This window comes from Salvelinus alpinus, chromosome 1, assembly GCF_045679555.1.
Source record: "Salvelinus alpinus chromosome 1, SLU_Salpinus.1, whole genome shotgun sequence".
Classification (NCBI taxonomy): domain Eukaryota; kingdom Metazoa; phylum Chordata; class Actinopteri; order Salmoniformes; family Salmonidae; genus Salvelinus; species Salvelinus alpinus.
The window spans coordinates 16002488-16029985 of record NC_092086.1 but is presented as its reverse complement, the minus strand read 5'-3'; the positions used below and the strand labels follow the sequence as shown (position 1 = coordinate 16029985).

The following is a 27498-nucleotide window of genomic DNA, read 5'->3' as shown; positions in this document are numbered from 1 at the left end:
TCTAGGTCAGTGTTTCCCATTCCTCTAGGTCAGTGTTTCCCATTCCTCTTGGTCAGTGTTTCCCTTTCCTCTAGGTCAGTGTTTCCCATTCCTCTAGGTCAGTGTTTCCCATTCCTCTAGGTCAGTGTTTCCCATTCCTCTAGGTCAGTGTTTCCCATTCCTCTAGGTCAGTGTTTCCCATTCCTCCTGGTCAGTGTTTCCCATTCCTCTAGGTCAGTGTTTCCCATTCCTCTAGGTCAGTGTTTCCCATTCCTCTAGGTCAGTGTTTCCCATTCCTCTAGGTCAGTGTTTCCCATTCCTCTAGGTCAGTGTTTCCCATTCCTCTTGGTCAGTGTTTCCCATTCCTCTAGGTCAGTGTTTCCCATTCCTCCTGGTCAGTGTTTCCCATTCCTCTTGGTCAGTGTTTCCCATTCCTCTAGGTCAGTGTTTCCCATTCCTCTAGGTCAGTGTTTCCCATTCCTCCTGGTCAGTGTTTCCCATTCTTCTTGGTCAGTGTTTCCCATTCCTCTAGGTCAGTGTTTCCCATTCCTCTAGGTCAGTGTTTCCTATTCCTCTTGGTCAGTGTTTCCCATTCCTCTAGGTCAGTGTTTCCCATTCCTCTTGGTCAGTGTTTCCCATTCCTCTAGGTCAGTGTTTCCCATTCCTCTTGGTCAGTGTTTCCCATTCCTCTTGGTCAGTGTTTCCCATTCCTCTAGGTCAATGTTTCCCATTCCTATTGGTCAGTGTTTCCCATTCCTCTTGGTCAGTGTTTCCCATTCCTCTTGGTCAGTGTTTCCCATTCCTCTAGGTCAGTGTTTCCCATTCCTCTAGGTCAGTGTTTCCCATTCCTCTAGGTCAGTGTTTCCCATTCCTCCTGGTCAGTGTTTCCCATTCCTCTTGGTCAGTGTTTCCCATTCCTCTAGGTCAGTGCTTCCCATTCCTCTAGGTCAGTGTTTCCCATTCCTCCTGGTCAGTGTTTCCCATTCCTCTTGGTCAGTGTTTCCCATTCCTCTAGGTCAGTGTTTCCCATTCCTCCTGGTCAGTGTTTCCCATTCCTCTTGGTCAGTGTTTCCCATTCCTCTAGGTCAGTGTTTCCCATTCCTCTAGGTCAGTGTTTCCCATTCCTCCTGGTCAGTGTTTCCCATTCTTCTTGGTCAGTGTTTCCCATTCCTCTAGGTCAGTGTTTCCCATTCCTCTAGGTCAGTGTTTCCTATTCCTCTTGGTCAGTGTTTCCCATTCCTCTAGGTCAGTGTTTCCCATTCCTCTTGGTCAGTGTTTCCCATTCCTCTAGGTCAGTGTTTCCCATTCCTCTTGGTCAGTGTTTCCCATTCCTCTTGGTCAGTGTTTCCCATTCCTCTAGGTCAATGTTTCCCATTCCTATTGGTCAGTGTTTCCCATTCCTCTTGGTAAGTGTTTCCCATTCCTCTTGGTCAGTGTTTCCCATTCCTCTAGGTCAGTGTTTCCCATTCCTCTAGGTCAGTGTTTCCCATTCCTCTAGGTCAGTGTTTCCCATTCCTCCTGGTCAGTGTTTCCCATTCCTCTTGGTCAGTGTTTCCCATTCCTCTAGGTCAGTGCTTCCCATTCCTCTAGGTCAGTGTTTCCCATTCCTCCTGGTCAGTGTTTCCCATTCCTCTTGGTCAGTGTTTCCCATTCCTCTAGGTCAGTGTTTCCCATTCCTCTTGGTCAGTGTTTCCCATTCCTCTAGGTCAGTGTTTCCCATTCCTCTAGGTCAGTGTTTCCCATTCCTCTTGGTCAGTGTTTCCCATTCCTCTAGGTCAGTGTTTCCCATTCCTCTAGGTCAGTGTTTCCCATTCCTCTTGGTCAGTGTTTCCCACTCCTCTAGGTCAGTGTTTCCCATTCCTCTAGGTCAGTGTTTCCCATTCCTCTAGGTCAGTGTTTCCCATTCCTCTAGGTCAGTGTTTCCCATCCCTCTAGGTCAGTGTTTCCCATTCCTCTAGGTCAGTGTTTCCCATTCCTCTAGGTCAGTGTTTCCCATTCCTCTAGGTCAGTGTTTCCCATTCCTCTTGGTCAGTGTTTCCCATTCCTCTAGGTCAGTGTTTCCCATTCCTCTAGGTCAGTGTTTCCCATTCCTCTTGGTCAGTGTTTCCCATTCCCCTAGGTCAGTGTTTCCCATTCCTCTTGGTCAGTGTTTCCCATTCCTCTAGGTCAGTGTTTCCCATTCCTCTAGGTCAGTGTTTCCCATTCCTCTAGGTCAGTGTTTCCCATTCCTCTTGGTCAGTGTTTCCCATTCCTCTTGGTCAGTGTTTCCCATTCCTCTTGGTCAGTTTTTCCCATTCCTCTAAGTCAGTGTTTCCCATTCCTCTAGGTCAGTGTTTCCCATTCCTCTAGGTCAGTGTTTCCCATTCCTCTAGGTCAGTGTTTCCCATTCCTCTAGGTCAGTGTTTCCCATTCCTCTAGGTCAGTGTTTCCCATTCCTCTAGGTCAGTGTTTCCCATTCCTCTAGGTCAGTGTTTCCCATTCCTCTAGGTCAGTGTTTCCCATTCCTCTAGGTCAGTGTTTCCCATTCCTCTAGGTCAGTGTTTCCCATTCCTCTAGGTCAGTGTTTCCCATTCCTCTAGGTCAGTGTTTCCCATTCCTCTTGGTCAGTGTTTCCCATTCCTCTAGGTCAGTGTTTCCCATTCCTCTAGGTCAGTGTTTCCCATTCCTCTTGGTCAGTGTTTCCCATTCCTCTTGGTCAGTGTTTCCCATTCCTCTAGGTCAGTGTTTCCCAATCCTCTAGGTCAGTGTTTCCCACTCCTCTAGGTCAGTGTTTCCCATTCCTCTAGGTCAGTGTTTCCCATTCCTCTTGGTCAGTTTTTCCCATTCCTCTAAGTCAGTGTTTCCCATTCCTCTAGGTCAGTGTTTCCCATTCCTCTAGGTCAGTGTTTCCCATTCCTCTAGGTCAGTGTTTCCCATTCCTCTAGGTCAGTGTTTCCCATTCCTCTAGGTCAGTGTTTCCCATTCCTCTAGGTCAGTGTTTCCCATTCCTCTAGGTCAGTGTTTCCCATTCCTCTAGGTCAGTGTTTCCCATTCCTCTAGGTCAGTGTTTCCCATTCCTCTAGGTCAGTGTTTCCCATTCCTCTAGGTCAGTGTTTCCCATTCCTCTTGGTCAGTGTTTCCCATTCCTCTAGGTCAGTGTTTCCCATTCCTCTAGGTCAGTGTTTCCCATTCCTCTTGGTCAGTGTTTCCCATTCCTCTTGGTCAGTGTTTCCCATTCCTCTAGGTCAGTGTTTCCCAATCCTCTAGGTCAGTGTTTCCCACTCCTCTAGGTCAGTGTTTCCCATTCCTCTAGGTCAGTGTTTCCCATTCCTCTTGGTCAGTGTTTCCCATTCCTCTTGGTCAGTGTTTCCCAATCCTCTAGGTCAGTGTTTCCCATTCCTCGTGGTCAGTGTGTCCCATTCCTCTAGGTCAGTGTTTCCCATTCCTCTAGGTCAGTGTTTCCCATTCCTCTAGGTCAGTGTTTCCCATTCCTCTAGGTCAGTGTTTCCCATTCCTCTAGGTCAGTGTTTCCCATTCCTCTTGGTCAGTGTTTCCCATTCCTCTTGGTCAGTGTTTCCCAATCCTCTAGGTCAGTGTTTCCCATTCCTCTTGGTCAGTGTTTCCCAATCCTCTAGGTCAGTGTTTCCCATCCCTCTTGGTCAGTGTTTCCCATTCCTCTAGGTCAGTGTTTCCCATCCCTCTTGGTCAGTGTTTCCCATTCCTCTAGGTCAGTGTTTCCCATTCCTCTAGGTCAGTGTTTCCCATTCCTCTAGGTCAGTGTTTCCCATTCCTCTTGGTCAGTGTTTCCCATTCCTCTAGGTCAGTGTTTCCCACTCCTCTTGGTCAGTGTTTCCCATTCCTCTTGGTCAGTGTTTCCCATTCCTCTTGGTCAGTGTTTCCCATTCCTCTTGGTCAGTGTTTCCCATTCCTCTAGGTCAGTGTTTCCCATTCCTCTTGGTCAGTGTTTCCCATTCCCCTAGGTCAGTGTTTCCCATTCCTCTAGGTCAGTGTTTCCCATTCCTCTAGGTCAGTGTTTCCCATTCCTCTAGGTCAGTGTTTCCCATTCCTCTTGGTCAGTGTTTCCCATTCCTCTTGGTCAGTGTTTCCCATTCCTCTTGGTCAGTGTTTCCCATTCCTCTTGGTCAGTTTTTCCCATTCCTCTAAGTCAGTGTTTCCCATTCCTCTAGGTCAGTGTTTCCCATTCCTCTAGGTCAGTGTTTCCCATTCCTCTAGGTCAGTGTTTCCCATTCCTCTAGGTCAGTGTTTCCCATTCCTCTAGGTCAGTGTTTCCCATTCCTCTAGGTCAGTGTTTCCCATTCCTCTAGGTCAGTGTTTCCCATTCCTCTAGGTCAGTGTTTCCCATTCCTCTAGGTCAGTGTTTCCCATTCCTCTTGGTCAGTGTTTCCCATTCCTCTAGGTCAGTGTTTCCCATTCCTCTAGGTCAGTGTTTCCCATTCCTCTTGGTCAGTGTTTCCCATTCCTCTTGGTCAGTGTTTCCCATTCCTCTAGGTCAGTGTATCCCATTCCTCTAGGTCAGTGTTTCCCATCCCTCTTGGTCAGTTTTTCCCATTCCTCTTGGTCAGTGTTTCCCATTCCTCTTGGTCAGTGTTTCCCATTCCTCTTGGTCTGTGTTTCCCATTCCTCTAGGTCAGTGTTTCCCATTCCTCTTGGTCAGTGTTTCCCATTCCTCTAGGTCAGTATATCCCATTCCTCTAGGTCAGTGTTTCCCATTCCTCTTGGTCAGTGTTTCCCATCCCTCTAGGTCAGTGTTTCCCATTCCTCTTGGTCAGTGTTTCCCATTCCTCTAGGTCAGTATATCCCATTCCTCCAGGTCAGTGTTTCCCATTCCTCTAGGTCAGTGTTTCCCATTCCTCTAGGTCAGTGTTTCCCATTCCTCTTGGTCAGTGTTTCCCTTTCCTCTAGGTCAGTGTTTCCCATTCCTCTAGGTCAGTGTTTCCCATTCCTCTAGGTCAGTGTTTCCCATTCCTCTAGGTCAGTGTTTCCCATTCCTCTAGGTCAGTGTTTCCCATTCCTCCTGGTCAGTGTTTCCCATTCCTCTAGGTCAGTGTTTCCCATTCCTCTAGGTCAGTGTTTCCCATTCCTCTAGGTCAGTGTTTCCCATTCCTCTAGGTCAGTGTTTCCCATTCCTCTAGGTCAGTGTTTCCCATTCCTCTTGGTCAGTGTTTCCCATTCCTCTAGGTCAGTGTTTCCCATTCCTCCTGGTCAGTGTTTCCCATTCCTCTTGGTCAGTGTTTCCCATTCCTCTAGGTCAGTGTTTCCCATTCCTCTAGGTCAGTGTTTCCCATTCCTCCTGGTCAGTGTTTCCCATTCTTCTTGGTCAGTGTTTCCCATTCCTCTAGGTCAGTGTTTCCCATTCCTCTAGGTCAGTGTTTCCTATTCCTCTTGGTCAGTGTTTCCCATTCCTCTAGGTCAGTGTTTCCCATTCCTCTTGGTCAGTGTTTCCCATTCCTCTAGGTCAGTGTTTCCCATTCCTCTTGGTCAGTGTTTCCCATTCCTCTTGGTCAGTGTTTCCCATTCCTCTAGGTCAATGTTTCCCATTCCTATTGGTCAGTGTTTCCCATTCCTCTTGGTCAGTGTTTCCCATTCCTCTTGGTCAGTGTTTCCCATTCCTCTAGGTCAGTGTTTCCCATTCCTCTAGGTCAGTGTTTCCCATTCCTCTAGGTCAGTGTTTCCCATTCCTCCTGGTCAGTGTTTCCCATTCCTCTTGGTCAGTGTTTCCCATTCCTCTAGGTCAGTGCTTCCCATTCCTCTAGGTCAGTGTTTCCCATTCCTCCTGGTCAGTGTTTCCCATTCCTCTTGGTCAGTGTTTCCCATTCCTCTAGGTCAGTGTTTCCCATTCCTCTTGGTCAGTGTTTCCCATTCCTCTAGGTCAGTGTTTCCCATTCCTCTAGGTCAGTGTTTCCCATTCCTCTTGGTCAGTGTTTCCCATTCCTCTAGGTCAGTGTTTCCCATTCCTCTAGGTCAGTGTTTCCCATTCCTCTTGGTCAGTGTTTCCCACTCCTCTAGGTCAGTGTTTCCCATTCCTCTAGGTCAGTGTTTCCCATTCCTCTAGGTCAGTGTTTCCCATTCCTCTAGGTCAGTGTTTCCCATCCCTCTAGGTCAGTGTTTCCCATTCCTCTAGGTCAGTGTTTCCCATTCCTCTAGGTCAGTGTTTCCCATTCCTCTAGGTCAGTGTTTCCCATTCCTCTTGGTCAGTGTTTCCCATTCCTCTAGGTCAGTGTTTCCCATTCCTCTAGGTCAGTGTTTCCCATTCCTCTAGGTCAGTGTTTCCCATTCCTCTAGGTCAGTGTTTCCCATTCCTCTTGGTCAGTGTTTCCCATTCCTCTAGGTCAGTGTTTCCCATTCCTCTAGGTCAGTGTTTCCCATTCCTCTTGGTCAGTGTTTCCCATTCCTCTAGGTCAGTGTTTCCCATTCCTCTAGGTCAGTGTTTCCCATTCCTCTTGGTTAGTGTTTCCCATTCCTCTAGGTCAGTGTTTCCCATCCCTCTTGGTTAGTGTTTCCCATTCCTCTAGGTCAGTGTTTCCCATTCCTCTAGGTCAGTGCTTCCCATTCCTCTAGGTCAGTGTTTCCCAGCCCTGGTCCTCCAGTAACCCCATAATTACACATTTTAGCTGTATCCCTGGACAAACACACCTTGTTCAACTCATTGAGGCTTGATGATTAATTAACACGTTGAATCAGGTGTGCATGTCCAGGGTGGAGTCTTTTAAATGCGTACACCAATATTCATATAATCACCATGGTCTGAGGTAAATGTCTGACTACCGGTACATCTGACTAGATTTAGCTTCCAAATATTGGTCCCTTTCAAATTCTGTAATGCAATCAGCGTCAAAAGGCAAGTTAAAAATCATAAACAGGTGGGATGATTTCAACTTCCATTTTTTTTGCGATTGGCCTTGAGGCGTTTGAAACAGAGACTTATTTCAAGCAGCAGGTTTCCAATAGATCTCCACTGAGATGAGCCTGTGGTGGTCTGTGTGTAACCAGGCATGGCCATAATGTCAAGCTCCTATCTCTTACCACAGTTTACCCAGTGGCGTGTGTGTGTGTGTGTGTGTGTGTGTGTGTGTGTGTGTGTGTGTGTGTGTGTGTGTGTGTGTGTGTGTGTGTGTGTGTGTGTGTGTGTGTGTGTGTGTGTGTGTGTGTGTGTGTGTGTGTGTGTGTGTGTGTGTGTGTGTGTGTGTGTGTGTGCGTGTGTGTGTGTGTGCGTGCGTGCGTGCGTGCGTGTGTGCGTGCGTGTGTGCGTGTGTGCGTGCGTGTGTGTGTGTGTGCCAACCCCGGAGGTATCTTACCATCCCTCTATTCTCTTGCTCTATTCTGGTCGGTGACGTTGGATTCGACCGGACAGGAAGCTTGTCCAATGGTCCTAATCAGATCTCCCACAGTGTTGATGTGATTATCTCTGGAGTCAGCCAACACTGAGGTGTTGACAGTCTACTGGGTTACTGTGTGGTGGGGGGAATCCCTCAAAGCACCTGTTGACCTCGACACACAAGGAGGAAGAGGACACACATAGTGTCCCTGATAGCTGGGCTCTGGGAGAACAGAGATCGCTGTTAAACACTGTCCAACGTGTTTGTGTTGGCAAGAAAGAAATATAAAAAATCACAAAAGGAAGATATTGATTGTAGTCTATGGAGAGTCTTTGTGTCTGAACTCGCAGTAACCTCTTTTTCAATGCTGCTGGATACTGTGTCTTTGTCTGCCTAGAGACGATAACACAAGGTCTGTGTCCCAAACGCACCCTATTCTCTACAATGTGCACTCCTTCCTATGGGGCCCTGGTCAGAAGTAGTGCACTGTGTAGGGAATATGGTGCCATTTGGGACGTAGAAGGGTCTGAGTCATTGCTAATGATCTGTCACATGTAAAGTAATAGAAACATTGAATTTGTGTTAAATAGCGTTTAGTGTTAGTGGTTTCAGCACAGCATTTTCTCATTATCTCAGACCACCGGTCCAGAGACGATATTATACTCCACAACATGACAACAACATGTAGAGAGAGATGGGTTTGACTCCACGTGGGTTTAGAAGGACAACATGTAGAGAGAGATGGGTTTGACTCCACGTGGGTTTAGAAGGACAACATGTAGAGAGAGATGGGTTTGACTCCATGTGGGTTTAGAAGGACAACAACATGTAGAGAGAGATGGGTTTGACTCCACGTGGGTTTAGAAGGACAACAACATGTAGAGAGAGATGGGTTTGACTCCACGTGAGTTTAGAAGGACAACATGTAGAGAGAGATGGGTTTGACTCCACGTGGGTTTAGAAGGACAACATGTAGAAAGAGATGGGTTTGACTCCACGTGGGTTTAGAAGGACAACAACATGTAGAGAGAGATGGGTTTGACTCCACGTGAGTTTAGAAGGACAACATGTAGAGAGAGATGGGTTTGACTCCACGTGGGTTTAGAAGGACAACATGTAGAGAGAGATGGGTTTGACTCCACGTGGGTTTAGAAGGACAACATGTAGAGAGAGATGGGTTTGACTCCACGTGGGTTTAGAAGGACAACAACATGTAGAGAGAGATGGGTTTGACTCCACGTGGGTTTAGAAGGACAACAACATGTAGAGAGAGATGGGTTTGACTCCACGTGGGTTTAGAAGGACAAAAACGTGTAGAGAGAGATGGGTTTGACTCCACGTGGGTTTAGAAGGACAACAACATGTAGAGAGAGATGGGTTTGACTCCACGTGGGTTTAGAAGGACAAAAACGTGTAGAGAGAGATGGGTTTGACTCCACGTGGGTTTAGAAGGACAACATGTAGAGAGAGATGGGTTTGACTCCACGTGTGTTTAGAAGGACAACAACATGTAGAGAGAGATGGGTTTGACTCCACGTGGGTTTAGAAGGACAACATGTAGAGAGAGATGGGTTTGACTCCACGTGTGTTTAGAAGGACAACAACATGTAGAGAGAGATGGGTTTGACTCCACGTGGGTTTAGAAGGACAACATGTAGAGAGAGATGGGTTTGACTCCACGTGGGTTTAGAAGGACAACATGTAGAGAGAGATGGGTTAGACTCCACGTGGGTTTAGAAGGACAACAACATGTAGAGAGAGATGGGTTTGACTCCACGTGGGTTTAGAAGGACAACAACATGTAGAGAGAGATGGGTTTGACTCCACGTGGGTTTAGAAAGACAACATGTAGAGAGAGATGGGTTTGACTCCACGTGGGTTTAGAAGGACAACAGGTAGAGAGAGATGGGTTTGACTCCACGTGGGTTTAGAAGGACAACAACATGTAGAGAGAGATGGGTTTGACTCCACGTGGGTTTAGAAGGACAACAAAATGTAGAGAGAGATGGGTTTGACTCCACGTGGGTTTAGAAGGACAACAACATGTAGAGAGAGATGGGTTTGACTCCACGTGGGTTTAGAAGGACAACATGTAGAGAGAGATGGGTTTGACTCCACCTGGGTTTAGAAGGACAACAACATGTAGAGAGAGATGGGTTTAACTCCACGTGGGTTTAGAAGGACAACATGTAGAGAGAGATGGGTTTGACTCCACGTGGGTTTAGAAGGACAACAACAGGTAGAGAGAGATGGGTTTGACTCCACGTGGGTTTAGAAGGACAACATGTAGAGAGAGATGGGTTTGACTCCACGTGGGTTTAGAAGGACAACAACATGTAGAGAGAGATGGGTTTGACTCCACGTGGGTTTAGAAGGACAACATGTAGAGAGAGATGGGTTTGACTCCACGTGGGTTTAGAAGGACAACATGTAGAGAGAGATGGGTTTGACTCCTCGTGGGTTTAGAAGGACAACATGTAGAGAGAGATGGGTTTGACTCCACGTGGGTTTAGAAGGACAACAACATGTAGAGAGAGATGGGTTTGACTCCACGTGGGTTTAGAAGGACAACAACATGTAGAGAGAGATGGGTTTGACTCCACGTGGGTTTAGAAGGACAACATGTAGAGAGAGATGGGTTTGACTCCACGTGTGTTTAGAAGGACAACATGTAGAGAGAGATGGGTTTGACTCCACGTGGGTTTAGAAGGACAACAACATGTAGAGAGAGATGGGTTTGACTCCACGTGGGTTTAGAAGGACAACATGTAGAGAGAGATGGGTTTGACTCCACGTGGGTTTAGAAGGACAACAACATGTAGAGAGAGATGGGTTTGACTCCACGTGAGTTTAGAAGGACAACATGTAGAGAGAGATGGTTTTGACTCCACGTGGGTTTAGAAGGACAACAACATGTAGAGAGAGATGGGTTTGACTCCACCTGGGTTTAGAAGGACAACATGTAGAGAGAGATGGGTTTGACTCCACGTGGGTTTAGAAGGACAACATGTAGAGAGAGATGGGTTTGACTCCACGTGGGTTTAGAAGGACAACATGTAGAGAGAGATGGGTTTGACTCCACGTGAGTTTAGAAGGACAACAACATGTAGAGAGAGTTGGGTTTGACTCCACGTGGGTTTAGAAGGACAACAACATGTTTGTACTGCTTATTTCCTTTGATTATAGTTGTCTTTTTTATGCCACTTTCTTCAATTCTACTTTCACAGCGTACCGTTGTTAGACGTGCAGAACCATGCTGCCGGTCTGGGCTGGTGACATATGTCAGTCTGTCATAGAGACAGGGAGCAATAAAATGCCCCTCTTAGAGGCACCCTATTCCCTATATAGTGCCCTACTTTAGACCAGAGCCCTATTCCCTATATAGTGCCCTACTTTAGAACAGGGCCCTATTCCCTATATAGTGCCCTACTTTAGACCAGAGCCCTATTCCCTATATAGTGCCCTACTTTAGACCAGAGCCCTATTCCCTATATAGTGCCCTACTTTAGACCAGAGCCCTATTCCCTATATAGTGCCCTACTTTAGAACAGGGCCCTATTCCCTATATAGTGCCCTACTTTAGACCAGAGCCCTATTCCCTATATAGTGCCCTACTTTAGACCAGAGCCCTATTCCCTATATAGTGCACTACTTTAGAGCAGAGCCCTATTCCCTATATAGTGCACTACTTTAGACCAGAGCCCTGTGGTCAAAAGTAGTGCATCTATAGGGTGTAGGGTGTCATCTGGGACAGAGCCTCAGAGACCAGCCATTTGGGACAGAGCCTCAGAGACCAGCCATCTGGGACAGAGCCTCAGAGACCAGCCATCTGGGACAGAGCCTCAGAGACCAGCCATCTGGGACAGAGGCTCAGAGACCAGCCATCTGGGACAGAGCCTCAGAGACAAGCCCTCTGGGACAGAGCCTCAGAGACAAACCCTCTGGGACAGAGCCTCAGAGACCAGCCATCTGGGACAGAGCCTCAGAGACCAGCCATCTGGGACAGAGCCTCAGAGACCAGCCATCTGGGACAGAGGCTCAGAGACTGATGTATGAGACCAGCCTGAACTGGCAGTGTCTAGTTTCCATTATAATGCCTCTCTCACAGAGTGATGATGTCTGTGGCTGGCACTGCCCTGTGCCCTGTGCTCAGTGCCCACTCTATCAGTGTAATGAATGGACCCTATAGCCTGGTCACACACACAGAGGTGGCACAACAAGGTCAAAAGTGGTTTGACAACATTTCTTGGGGCCTGGAGTTTTTCCTGATCTTGTGACCTGGCCGGGTAAAACTCGGAGTCCTATTTGTAGGCTATGACAAAATATTTTTATTATAGATAGTTTCCCTTTTCATCTGTTCCATGGCTATAGGGCTGGGGGTTCTCTTGTCAGGTCATGTGAATTGAAAACACTCCTGACCTAAGGTGGTTGAACCCTTTCAAACCACCACCAACCTTGATATTAGTCATTCTGAATCGGACATCAAAAGAGTCAGAGAGACAACAACTTCAACGGACAACATACTCTGTAGTTTAGTGAGCTACTATAGCAGGCCTGAGCATCATGCAAACAATGGTTACAATGTCTCTAAATATTAATGTCACTCTATACACCTTAATGTTAAGCAGTGGACTTAATTTTATGTAATAAAAACTAATATTTGTTCATGTGAATAGTGTTCTTCTGTAATTATTCCTACCTTGTGTTGTTGTCCTGGTGTCCATCTGGCCCACCAGAGGTCGGTTCCCTGGCGCTCACTGTAGGAACGGATTGCCTGTAAAACCCATATGTTCAATAATTAAATCAACTACCTTAAAATGTTTTTTTGTAAATAACATCCCCTATTCTTTAAGTCGATTTTACTGAATGTCAAACCTGCATTACCAGTTCATATCAGTAAGCGTCACAATTATCACAATTATCTGTATTGTCTACTTGTTGAATGTTTGTGAAGTCTTGATTGTGGTTGTTTGTAATGTCTTGTTAATTGGTGTTGGACCCCAGGACGATTAGCTAGCGTAATGGCTTTAGCTAATGGGGATCCTAATATAAATGACAAAATTACAAAATTACAATGCACTACCCACTGGGCACAGATGTCAATGTCTATTCCGCGTTGGTTCAACTTAACTTCATAAACAGGAAGTGGAACCAACGTTGGTTCAACCAGTGTGAGCCCAGTGGGTAACTAGCCCAGTGGGTAACTAGCCCAGTGGGTAACTAGCCCAGTGGGTAACTAGCCCAGTGGGTAACTAGTGGTAACAGACTGACAACATGATGTCTCTGTTATCTGTGAGCCCAGTGGGTAACTAGCCCAGTGGGTAACTAGCCCAGTGGGTAACTAGTGGTAACAGACTGACGCCATGATGTCTCTGTTATCTGTGAGCCCAGTGGGTAACTAGTGGTAACAGACTGACGACATGATGTCTCTGTTATCTGTGAGCCCAGTGGGTAACTAGTGGTAACAGACTGACGACATGATGTCTCTGTTATCTGTGAGCCCAGTGGGTAACTAGTGGTAACAGACTGACGCCATGATGTCTCTGTTATCTGTGAGCCCAGTGGGTAACTAGTGGTAACAGACTGACAACATGATGTCTCTGTTATCTGTGAGCTCAGTGGGTAACTAGTGGTAACAGACTGACGCCATGATGTCTCTGTTATCTGTGAGCCCAGTGGGTAACTAGTGGTAACAGACTGCCGCCATGATGTGTCTGTTATCTGTGAGCCCAGTGGGTAACTAGTGGTAACAGACTGACGCCATGATGTCTCTGTTATCTGTGAGCCCAGTGGGTAACTAGTGGTAACAGACTGACGACATGATGTCTCTGTTATCTGTGAGCCCAGTGGGTAACTAGTGGTAACAGACTGACAACATGATGTCTCTGTTATCTGTGAGCCCAGTGGGTAACTAGCCCAGTGGGTAACTAGTGGTAACAGACTGACGACATGATGTCTCTGTTATCTGTGAGCCCAGTGGGTAACTAGCCCAGTGGGTAACTAGCCCAGTGGGTAACTAGCCCAGTGGGTAACTAGCCCAGTGGGTAACTAGCCCAGTGGGTAACTAGCCCAGTGGGTAACTAGTGGTAACAGACTGACGCCATGATGTCTCTGTTATCTGTGAGCCCAGTGGGTAACTAGCCCAGTGGGTAACTAGTGGTAACAGACTGACAACATGATGTCTCTGTTATCTGTGAGCCCAGTGGGTAACTAGTGGTAACAGACTGACGCCATGATGTCTCTGTTATCTGTGAGCCCAGTGGGTAACTAGCCCAGTGGGTAACTAGTGGTAACAGACTGACGACATGATGTCTCTGTTATCTGTGAGCCCAGTGGGTAACTAGTGGTAACAGACTGACGACATGATGTCTCTGTTATCTGTGAGCCCAGTGGGTAACTAGTGGTAACAGACTGACGCCATGATGTCTCTGTTATCTGTGAGCCCAGTGGGTAACTAGTGGTAACAGACTGACGACATGATGTCTCTGTTATCTGTGAGCCCAGTGGGTAACTAGCCCAGTGGGTAACTAGTGGTAACAGACTGACAACATGATGTCTCTGTTATCTGTGAGCCCAGTGGGTAACTAGTGGTAACAGACTGACGACATGATGTCTCTGTTATCTGTGAGCCCAGTGGGTAACTAGTGGTAACAGACTGACGCCATGATGTCTCTGTTATCTGTGAGCCCAGTGGGTAACTAGTGGTAACAGACTGACGACATGATGTCTCTGTTATCTGTGAGCCCAGTGGGTAACTAGTGGTAACAGACTGACGACATGATGTCTCTGTTATCTGTGAGCCCAGTGGGTAACTAGTGGTAACAGACTGACGCCATGATGTCTCTGTTATCTGTGAGCCCAGTGGGTAACTAGTGGTAACAGACTGACAACATGATGTCTCTGTTATCTGTGAGCTCAGTGGGTAACTAGTGGTAACAGACTGACGACATGATGTCTCTGTTATCTGTGAGCCCAGTGGGTAACTAGTGGTAACAGACTGACTCCATGATGTCTCTGTTATCTGTGAGCCCAGTGGGTAACTAGTGGTAACAGACTGACAACATGATGTCTCTGTTATCTGTGAGCTCAGTGGGTAACTAGTGGTAACAGACTGACGACATGATGTCTCTGTTATCTGTGAGCTCAGTGGGTAACTAGTGGTAACAGACTGACGACATGATGTCTCTGTTATCTGTGAAAGTTACTGTGCTGCTAGAACCCACCAGCTCTCTGTCTGCATTAGCAGCCGTCTGTTATGGTTGGACCAATGGGCTCATCTTGTCTGTGTAAACTGCTCTGCGGTGGAATTTGTAGGGGTATTTTTTTACTTTTAATAGACTGAAATATGCCCCAGAAATGTTTGTGAATAATCACCAGCAGTGGAAGTAAAATAATATTCCAAATCTGTTTGACTAACCTTTTCAGGGACTTCAGTATCCCTTGGCTCGAGGAACACGTTCCGAGCCTTGTCATTGGGTAGCAGCAGCAGCAGATCATTTCATATTCTTTATCCTGTGCCAAACACTTTTATTCAGTGATTCTAAATTATTAACGTTAGCTGCTGGCTGCATGATTGCATCAACCTAGCTAGTTAAATTTACGCTTTCCCTATGCACAAGGCTATGAATTCCTTCCAGCAGTGGGCGAGCGGAGTTGGCCGTTAAAGACGTGATTTGCATCTCTGGCCGGTAGCCCCTACTCATAAGACTGCTATAAGCCCTTGGCAGGCCTGCTTTTGCATCTCTGGCGTTGTGCCTCCACTCAGAGGACAGCAATAAGCCCTAAGCAAGCCATCAACAGTAGCCATGAATTCATTTGAAAGACATACATTTTTCTGATCTCAAATTCAGCCTGCCACCTTCCAGCAAACCAGCCAGAGGCTGCAAGATGTTTCGTTGTTTCTATAAATACCTTACATTTGTTGTGGTTTTAATTTGATTACATTTATTTGCCATTTTAAGGAAACACAATACAACCACACGTGGACAAAATGCATTTAAAAAGATCCAGGATGACATGTAAAGTGATACACCTAATCATTTACAGTTTATGTAGATGCCCATAAATAGCCAACATAACTGTTCTCAACTTATATGTAAATACGTATTGGAAATATCTGCCATCTGTCACAATATATGCATATCTAAAATACAGGGGTGGGGGAGGGAAACATGGTAAGATAGTGCTTCATTTCGGATGCTACCTTGCCTTGCAGTCTGTGGCGGATGCTACCTTGCATTCTGTGGCGGATGCTACCTTGCATTCTGTGGCAGATGGTACCTTACATTCTGTGGCGGATGCCACCTTGTATTCTGTGGCGGATTCTACCTTGCATTCTCTGGTGAATGCTACCTTGCAGTCTGTGGCGGATGCTACATTGTATTCTGTGACATATGCTACCTTGTATTCTGTGGCATATGCTACCTTGTATTCTGTGACATATTCTACCTTGTATTCTGTGGCATATGCTACCTTGTATTCTGTGGCATATGCTACCTTGTATTCTGTGACATATTCTACCTTGTATTCTGTGGCATATTCTACCTTGTATTCTGTGGCAGATGCTACCTTGTAGTCTGTGGCGGATTCTACCTTGTATTCTGTGGTGGATGCTACCTTGCATTCTGTTAAACTGTCTGACATCGCTGGGTCATGGGATAAGACCTGTTTCAAGGACTTGTTTCTGAAGACTATTCTTTGACATGAAGTTTTGATATTATTGTGTTACACTGGTTTGCTCCACTTTGAAGTGAATGCTGAAACTCATGTGTAAGACCTTGTGTGATTCAACTGTCACTCGATGTTCTTTCTTTGTGTATAGAAGGCATCTGAAAGAACCCTCCAACCCGGGATGCCAACCCGAGATGCCAACCCGGGATGCCAGATTTGTGTGTATTAGGTAGTTGTTGTTGAATTGTTAGATTACTTGTTAGATATTACTGCACTGTCGGAACTAGAAGCACAAGCATTTCACTACACTCACATTAACATCTGCTAACCATGTGTATGTGACCAATAAAATGTTATTTGATTTGATGAAGGGGTCCAAATTCAGGTCACCCGTTACCTGTCCTCCGATTGAAGGCGGGAGGCGGCGGAGCACAGGGGAGAGGGAAACACAGGGGAGACGGATCCCAGGCAGTGAGTCAAGTCTCTCAGTCCCTCTGTCTCAAAGCCAGCCTCTACGCCCAAGCCACAAGACTGTTTCAACAGCTGAACCCTGGGCTGAGTACTGCACCTTACCACACACTTACCATGTATTAATACTCTGTACGCACTGAAATCACTTTAGTCTACCACACCAAGGAATAGTTATGCTACCCTACTGAACTACTAAAGTACACTGAACAAAAATATAAACCCACCATGCAACAGTTTCAAAGGTTTTACTGAGTTACAGTTCATATAAGGAAATCAGTCGATTGAAATAGTAAATTCTTGATGGATTTCACATGACTGGGAATACAGATGTGCATCTGTTGGTCACATCCAATGTATCTTAAACAATACAAATACATACACGTATAAACAATAAGTGGCGGCGGGGAGAAAGAAGCGTCTTGCTTCCGACTGGCAGCTGTTGTGTTGAAGGGCCGGTGGGTTGTGTGACGAAAACGGAACGGCTGCCTCTTGACACAGCAGCCCGTCGCGGGCGCCACGTGAATGAGGCCGATGCGCACGCCGATGCGCACGCCGATGCGCACGGCGCTCAACCGCTTCAACTCCTCCATTAAGAAAACATCTGCTTTCTTTTCCATTGCAAAATATTTTTCTATGTTGTGAACCAATGAATATGTAAACATGTTCGGTGCTGCTGATTTGAAAGCGGTTTGGCGGCGAAACACCAGATTGAAAAGTACACACACACACACACACACACACACACACACACACACACACACACAGAGACACAGACACACACACAGACACACACGCACGCACGCACGCACGCACGCACGCACGCACGCACGCACGCACGCACGCACACACACACACACACACACACACACACACACACACACACACACACACACACACACACACACACACACACACACACAGAGAGACACAGACACACACACACAGAGACACAGACACAGACACAGACACACACACACACACACACACACACACACACACACACACACACACACACACACACACACACACACACACACACACACACACACACACACACACACACACACACACACACACACACACACACACACACACACACACACACACACACACACACACAGAGACACAGACACACACAGAGACACAGACACACACGCACGCACGCACGCACGCACGCACGCACGCACGCACGCACGCACACACACACACACACACACACACACACACACACACACACACACACACACACACACACACACAGAGACACAGACACACACACACAGAGACACAGACACACACGCACGCACGCACACACACACACACACACACACACACACACACACACACACACACACACACACACACACACACACACACACACACACACACACAGCCTGGTCAGCAGGCCCAGGAGAGCAGGGGGTCTGGAAGGGTGAATGGTATTTGATGACCGTGTTCTATGTTCCACTGATCCTGACAGAGCTGTGGGCAAAACACACACGTATTCATGGACACACACACACACACACACACACACACACACACACACACACACACACACACACACACACACACACATACGTCTATCCTTGCATTCATTTCTGATCCTAGCAGACCTGAAAGTTATCATCACTGTTCTAGCAGATGATGCATCAGCATTTCTGGTTATTCACTGAATCAAACTCACTCATAGACTTCCATGTTGCAGACAATGTACTGTATTACTGTAGTTAGATATCAGAGGGGACTATGTACTGTATTACTGTAGCTAGATATCAGAGGAGACTATGTACTGTATTACTGTAGCTAGATATCAGAGGAGACTATGTACTGTATTACTGTAGTTAGATATCAGAGGAGACTATGTACTGTATTACTGTAGTTAGATATCAGAGGAGACTATGTACTGTATTACTGTAGTTAGATATCAGAGGAGACTATGTACTGTATTACTGTAGTTAGATATCAGAGGGGACTATGTACTGTATTACTGTAGCTAGATATCAGAGGAGACTATGTACTGTATTACTGTAGCTAGATATCAGAGGAGACTATGTACTGTATTACTGTAGCTAGATATCAGAGGAGACTATGTACTGTATTACTGTAGCTAGATATCAGAGGAGACTATGTACTGTATTACCGTAGTTAGATAGAGGAGACTATGTACTGTATTACTGTAGTTAGATATCAGAGGAGACTATGTACTGTATTACTGTAGTTAGATATCAGAGGAGACGATGTGCTGTATTACTGTAGTTAGATATCAGAGGAGACTATGTACTGTATTACTGTAGCTAGATATCAGAGGGGACTATGTACTGTATTACTGTAGTTAGATAGAGGAAACTATGTACTGTATTACTGTAGCTAGATATCAGAGGGGACTATGTACTGTATTACTGTAGCTAGATATCAGAGGAGACGATGTACTGTATTACTGTAGCTAGATATCAGAGGAGACTATGTACTGTATTACTGTAGCTAGATATCAGAGGAGACTATGTACTGTATTACTGTAGCTAGATATCAGAGGAGACTATGTACTGTATTACTGTAGCTAGATAGAGGAGACTATGTACTGTATTACTGTAGTTAGATATCAGAGGAGACTATGTACTGTATTACTGTAGCTAGATAGAGGAGACTATGTACTGTATTACTGTAGCTAGATATCAGAGGAGACTATGTACTGTATTACTGTAGCTAGATATCAGAGGAGACTATGTACTGTATTACTGTAGTTAGATATCAGAGGAGACTATGTACTGTATTACTGTAGCTAGATATCAGAGGAGACTATGTACTGTATTACTGTAGCTAGATATCAGAGGGGACAATGTGCTGTATTACTGTAGCTAGATATCAGAGGAGACTATGTACTGTATTACTGTAGCTAGATATCAGAGGAGACTATGTACTGTATTACTGTAGTTAGATATCAGAGGAGACTATGTACTGTATTACTGTAGCTAGATAGAGGAGACTATGTACTGTATTACTGTAGCTAGATATCAGAGGAGACTATGTACTGTATTACTGTAGCTAGATATCAGAGGAGACTATGTACTGTATTACTGTAGCTAGATATCAGAGGAGACTATGTACTGTATTACTGTAGCTAGATATCAGAGGAGACTATGTACTGTATTACTGTAGCTAGATATCAGAGGAGACTATGTACTGTATTACTGTAGCTAGATATCAGAGGGGACAATGTGCTGTATTACTGTAGCTAGATATCAGAGGAGACTATGTACTGTATTACTGTAGTTAGATATCAGAGGAGACTATGTACTGTATTACTGTAGTTAGATATCAGAGGAGACTATATACTGTATTACTGTAGTTAGAGAAGCTGTTCCCAAACTAGAGGTTGTGACCCAATGTGGGGTTGCCTGATATGAAAATGAGGTCGCAGTAGAATTTCTAACATCCTGGATTCAAAAATCTATATATAATAATATTATTTTCTTCGTCTCTCTAAATCATTGTAATGTGGTTGACCTTAAAAATCTAAATGAAAATGATTCAAATATAAAAGTCAAAATATCAACCCGAGAGAAAAAGCCCTTAGATCCTGGGGAAAAGGCTGCACTTGACAGCTGCACTTGAATCATTCCTACGGTGAATAGCTCAGCCCGCTACGCTATGAAACCACACACTATTGCAGAGACTTAGATATTACAGGATGCAGTTGATATGGTGAAAACAATGTGTGGGGAGGCAGAGGCACAGAAACTCACAGCAAAACCTTTGTCAGTTAACACTGTGAAACTAAGAGTTGCTGCTGTAGGAATTAAGAGGAAACTCTGACTGAACGAATCAAAACTCCCCAGCTGATGCTCTCCTAATGGACCTTAGCTGTGAGGCCCGAGGTGCCCATGTATTGACTTCTGTTCTCTATACATGTCGGAGGATCGTATTCACGAGGACGTAATGTTTCGGTCTTTACGATTCCCGAGCATGAAGCGGCACAGGGGATGTTCAGTGTGCTGCGTGACTATATTGACGAAAAACCTTCTCCGTGGGGATTGAATGGTGGGCTTTTTGCACAGATGGGGGCTCCATTTATCACAGGATGGTGGGCAGGCCTCTACACTCTAGTTATGAATGTGTCTCCCTCTGCCATGATGGAATAGATCCTTGTCGTGCTCTGGTCCCATATCCCCACGTAGTTTAGTGAACAGGCGTGAGCCACGTACTTTACTATCAAAGTTACCTGCTTCATATCTCAGAGTTCTGCACTCAGCTCTTTTCCGCCAGTTGCTTTCGGTGTATCCATTATAGCTCAGTGGGCGTATCATACAATGCATCCCACCCCGAGGCTTGGTGGTTATCGAGGGGGAGTCTTGGAGAAATAAATAAATAAATGAGAGAGGAATCATATTCAATAAGAGTTTCTGTACTCATTTATAGTTTACAGTACCGATCTCCACATATTAGAGATAATATTCAATAAGAGGTGCTGTACTCATTTATAGTTTACAGTACCGATCTCCACATATTAGAGATAATATTCAATAAGAGTTGCTGTACTCATTTACAGTTTACAGTTCCGATGTACAGTACCGATCTCCATATTTCAGAGATAATATTCAACAAGATGTGCCGGTACTCATTTACAGTATACAGTACCGATCTCCATATTTCAGAGATAATATTCAACAAGATGTGCCGGTACTCATTTACAGTATACAGTACCGATCTCCATATTTCAGAGATAATATTCAACAAGATGTGCCAGTACTCAAGCAGTAGAACAGTAAAACAGAAGTCCCATACCCATGAGCACTGCTCTCACAAATGTTAACCTAACGTAGGAGTAAAAGAAACAGCTGAAACTAGAGTTCAGATGGAATGGCACTTTGTTAACTTCCTTAAAGTGGAAGTCGCTGTCACAGGCTCTATTTCCATTTCCCTTGAAAACCGGAACATCCGGTTGTTGGGACTCCGCAGAGGATAACCAAATGTAAATGTTTTAGGAAAGAGTGTGATGGGAGTGGGAGTTTACTAGGCTCATAACTCTGATAATCTGTCTGTCGTTAATCTGTCTGAGACTGATAATCTGTCTGTCTTTAATCTGTTTGAGACTGATAATATGTCTGTCTTTAATCTGTTTGAGACTGATAATCTGTCTGTCCTTGATCTGTCTGAGACTGATAATCTGTCTGTCTTTAATCGGTTTGAGACTGATAATCTGTCTGTCCTTAATTTGTTTGAGACTGATAATCTGTCTGTCCTTGATCTGTCTGAGACTGATAATCTGTCTGTCTTTAATCTGTTTGAGACTGATAATATGTCTGTCTTTAATCTGTTTGAGACTGATAATCTGTCTGTCTTTAATCGGTTTGAGACTGATAATCTGTCTGTCCTTAATTTGTTTGAGACTGATAATCTGTCTGTCCTTGATCTGTCTGAGACTGATAATCTGTCTGTCTTTAATCTGTTTGAGACTGATAATCTGTCTGTCTTTAATCTGTTTGAGACTGATAATCTGTCTGTCTTTAATCTGTTTGAGACTGATAATCTGTCTGTCTTTAATCTGTTTGAGACTGATAATCTGTCTGTCCTTAATCTGTTTGAGACTGATAATCTGTCTGTCCTTGATCTGTCTGAGACTGATAATCTGTCTGTCCTTAATCTGTCTGAGACTGAGACCATCTCACTTTGGGTTTAAAGACTCATGACAAAGATCTTACCCATCTCACTTTGGGTTTAAAGACCCATGACAAAGATCTTACCCATCTCACTTTGGGTTTAAAGACCCATGACAAAGATCTTACCCATCTCACTTTGGGTTTAAAGACTGGAAAAAGATCTTACCCATCTCACTTTGGGTTTAAAGACTCATGACAAAGATCTTACCCATCTCACTTTGGGTTTAAAGACTGGAAAAAGATCTTACCCATCTCACTTTGGGTTTAAAGACTCTGGACAAAGATCTTACCCATCTCACTTTGGGTTTAAAGACCCATGACAAAGATCTTACCCATCTCACTTTGGGTTTAAAGACTGGAAAAAGATCTTACCCATCTCACTTTGGGTTTAAAGACTCTGGACAAAGATCTTACCCATCTCACTTTGGGTTTAAAGACTCTGGACAAAGATCTTACCCATCTCACTTTGGGTTGAAAGACTCTGGACAAAGATCTTACCCATCTCACTCAGGTAATGGCTAGGGATAGACGTGTAGGCTTTTATTCTCTTGTAGTGGGTGTGTTTGCGCGTGTTTGCATGTGTGTGTGCGTGTGTGCGAGCGTGTGTGTGTGTGCGCGTTTGTATGTGTATGGGGGATTGTGTGCTTGCATGTGTATGTGTGTGAATGCGTGTGTGTGTGTGTGTGTGTGTGTGTGTGTGTGAACATATTATCCACTTCACTCAGTTATAGACTGGGCTAGGTATACAGTGGGATGAGAACAGCTCAAAAAATGAAAGACCACAGGAGTAGCACTTACAGGCTTTCACTGAGTGGAGGCAACAGTACCTCGACAAGTTAACAATGCAGGGATAGTGCACATAACACAACACTTAGGAGGCATGTGGTAGTATCCGCCTCATTCAGGTAATGACTGTATGGGACTAGGTAAGGAGGTGAAAGAACGGCTCATTCGGGTAATAACTGCATTTGGAGGTAATGTCTACATGGGGCAAGGATTTAGAACACAGGGATAGGAGTTAGAACACAGGGATAGGAGTTAGAACACAGGGATAGGAGTTAAAACACAGGGATGGGAGTTAGAACACAGGGATAGGAGTTAGAACACAGGGATAGGAGTTAGAACACAGGGATGGGAGTTAGAACACAGGGATAGGAGTTAGAACACAGGGATAGGAGTTAGAACACAGGGATAGGAGATAGAACACAGGGATAGGAGATAGAACACAGAGATACCCCACACAATAACACTACTCCCCTGCATACCCCACACTATACCATTACTCCCCTGCATACCCCACACCATACCATTACTCCCCTGCATACCCCACACCATACCATTACTCCCCTGCATAACCCACACTACACCATTACTCCCCTGCATACCCCACACCATACCATTACTCCCCTGCATACCCCACACCATACCATTACTCCCCTGCATAACCCACACTATACCATTACTCCCCTGCATACCCCACACCATACCATTACTCCCCTGCATAACCCACACTATACCATTACTCCCCTGCATACCCCACACCATACCATTACTCCCCTGCATACCCCACACCATACCATTACTCCCCTGCATACCCCACACCATACTATTACTCCCCTGCATACCCCACACCATACCATTACGCCCCTGCATACCCCACACCATACTATTACTCCCCTGCATACCCCACACCATACCATTACTCCCCTGCATACCCCACACCATACCATTACTCCCCTGCATACCCCACACCATACCATTACTCCCCTGCGTACCCCACACTATACCATTACTGCCCTGCATACCCCACACCATACCATTACTCCCCTGCATACCCCACACCATACCATTACTCCCTGCATACCCCACACTATACCATTACTCCCCTGCATACTCCACACCATACCTTTACTCCCCTGCATACCCCACCCTATACCATTACTCCCCTGCATACCCCACACCATACCATTACTCCCCTGCATACCCCACACCATACCATTACTCCCCTGCATACCCCACACCATACCATTACTCCCCTGCATACCCCACACCATACCATTACTCCCCTGCATACCCCACACCATACCATTACTCCCCTGCATACCCCACACCATGCCATTACTCCCCTGCATACCCCACACCATACCATTACTCCCCTGCATACCCCACACCATACCATTTCTCCCCTGCATACCCCACACCATACCATTACTCCCCTGCATACCCCACACCATACCATTACTCCCCTGCATACCCCACACCATACCATTACTCCCCTGCATACCCCACACCATACCATTACTCCCCTGCATACCCCACACCATACCGTTACTCCCCTGCATACCCCACACCATACCGTTACTCCCCTGCATACCCCACACCATACCGTTACTCCCCTGCATACCCCACACCATACCATTGCTCCCCTGCATACCCCACACCATACCATTACTCCCCTGCATACCCCACACCATACCATTACTCCCCTGCATACCCCACACCATACCATTACTCCCCTGCATACCCCACACCATACCGTTACTCCCCTGCATACCCCACACCATACCATTACTCCCCTGCATACCCCACACCATACCATTACTCCCCTGCATACCCCACACCATACCATTGCTCCCCTGCATACCCCACACCATACCATTGCTCCCCTGCATACCCCACACCATACCATTACTCCCCTGCATACCCCACACCATACCATTACTCCCCTGTATACCCCACACCATACCATTACTCCCCTGCATACCCCACACCATACCATTACTCCCCTGCATACCCCACACCATACCATTACTCCCCTGCATACCCCACACCATACCATTACTCCCCTGCATACCCCACACCATACCATTACTCCCCTGCATACCCCACACCATACCATTACTCCCCTGCATACCCCACACCATACCATTACTCCCCTGCATACCCCACACCATACCGTTACTCCCCTGCATACCCCACACCATACCATTACTCCCCTGCATACTCCACACCATACCGTTACTCCCCTGCATACCCCACACCATACCATTACTCCCCTGCATACCCCACACCATACCATTACTCCCCTGCATACCCCACACCATACCATTACTCCCCTGCATACCCCACACCATACCATTACTCCCCTGCATACCCCACACCATACCATTACTCCCCTGCATACCCCACACCATACCATTACTCCCCTGCATACCCCACACCATACCATTACTCCCCTGCATACCCCACACTATACCATTACTCCCCTGCATACCCCACACCATACCATTACTCCCCTGCATACCCCACACCATACCATTACTCCCCTGCATACCCCACACCATACCATTACTCCCCTGCATACCCCACACCATACCATTACTCCCCTGCATACCCCACACCATACCATTACTCCCCTGCATACCCCACACCATACAATTACTCCCCTGCATACCCCACACCATACCATTACTCCCCTGCATACCCCACACCATACCATTACTCCCCTGCATACCCCACACCATACCGTTACTCCCCTGCATACCCCACACCATACCATTACTCCCCTGCATACCCCACACCATACCATTACTCCCCTGCATACCCCACACCATACCATTACTCCCCTGCATACCCCACACCATACCATTACTCCCCTGCATACCCCACACCATACCATTACTCCCCTGCATACCCCACACCATACCATTACTCCCCTGCATACCCCACACCATACCATTACTCCCCTGCATACCCCACACCATACCATTACTCCCCTGCATACCCCACACCATACCATTACTCCCCTGCATACCCCACACCATACCATTACTCCCCTGCATACCCCACACCATACCGTTACTCCCCTGCATACCCCACACCATACCATTACTCCCCTGCATACCCCACACTATACCATTACTCCCCTGCATACCCCACACCATACCATTACTCCCCTGCATACCCCACACCATACCATTACTCCCCTGCATACCCCACACCATACCATTACTCCCCTGCATACTCCACACCATACCATTACTCCCCTGCATACCCCACACCATACCATTACTCCCCTGCATACCCCACACCATACTATTACTCCCCTGCATACCCCACACCATACCATTACTCCCCTGCATACCCCACACCATACCATTACTCCCCTGCATACCCCACACCATACCATTACTCCCCTGCATACCCCACACCATACCATTACTCCCCTGCATACCCCACACTATACCATTACTCCCCTGCATACCCCACACCATACCATTACTCCCCTGCATACCCCACACCATACCGTTACTCCCCTGCATACCCCACACCATACCATTACTCCCCATGCATACCCCACACCATACCATTACTCCCCTGCATACCCCACACCATACCATTACTCCCCTGCATACCCCACACCATACCACTACTCCCCTGCATACCCCACACCATACCGTTACTCCCCTGCATACCCCACACCATACCATTACTCCCCTGCATACCCCACACCATACCATTACTCCCCTGCATACCCCACACCATAGCATTACTCCCCTGCATACCCCACACCATACCATTAGAGCCCCTCTAGATCAACAACCTTGTTCAGGGTTGGTTCAGGCCTCTTCCACAGTTAAGATCTTAGTCAGCCAGTATCAATCAACTCCACAGCCAACGTCATTATGAAAAACTGTTAACAACCAGGCAGCTTAACGATGTTGTCAAGACAATCAGAGTGCACTGTAGGCTACAGACATCACAGCTTCCTCTCACGTAGCATACGGAGTCAGGACTAGGGGCTCTATTCAATCCGTATGGCGGAAGTTCAGCTTTACATTGTGATTAAAGTCTAAAAGCAAACGACCGTGCGATGGTGCAGAGAGACTCTGCATTCACGGGAAATGACCGTTACATTTCCATTGAGCAATCTGTAAGACTTCAGCTTCAGACTGAATAGAGTCCTAGATGTTAATGAACTAGAGAGTACTGATGAGACTGTCATTTCAACATATATACACTCACGCATCCCAAATGGCACCCTATTCCATGTATAGTGCACTACTTTTAACCAGGGCCAATAGGGTAGTGGTCAAATGGAGTTCACTATACAAGGGAATAGGGGACGCAGACTAGATATTTATGATTTATGAATGAGAGAGTGTTCTCTTCTCTGACTGAGGCTGTCTCAGCATGTTAAGAGACACGGGAAAGAGGAGGCTCTCAATGCAGGCACAGAACAGCACACACACACGCACGCACACACACACACACGCACGCACGCACGCACACACACACACACACACACACACACACACACACACACACACACACACACACACACACACAGAAGAGCCACGGGGGAACAAGGGACCAGGGGACGTGTCTTAATGTAGACGCTG

General features: G+C 46.3%; 1 protein-coding gene across 1 annotated transcript in view; it reads right to left on the bottom strand.

Moving 5' to 3' along the window:
- Nucleotides 1–26445, bottom strand: part of LOC139571077 (mucin-19-like) — a 72126-nt gene extending 45681 nt beyond the window's left edge. Inside the window, exon 1 of the mRNA XM_071394009.1 lies at nt 23944–26445. Coding sequence (XP_071250110.1) covers nt 23944–26445 — 2502 coding nt within the window. The remainder of the gene's footprint in view (nt 1–23943) is intronic.
- Nucleotides 26446–27498: the final 1053 nt, after the last annotated feature.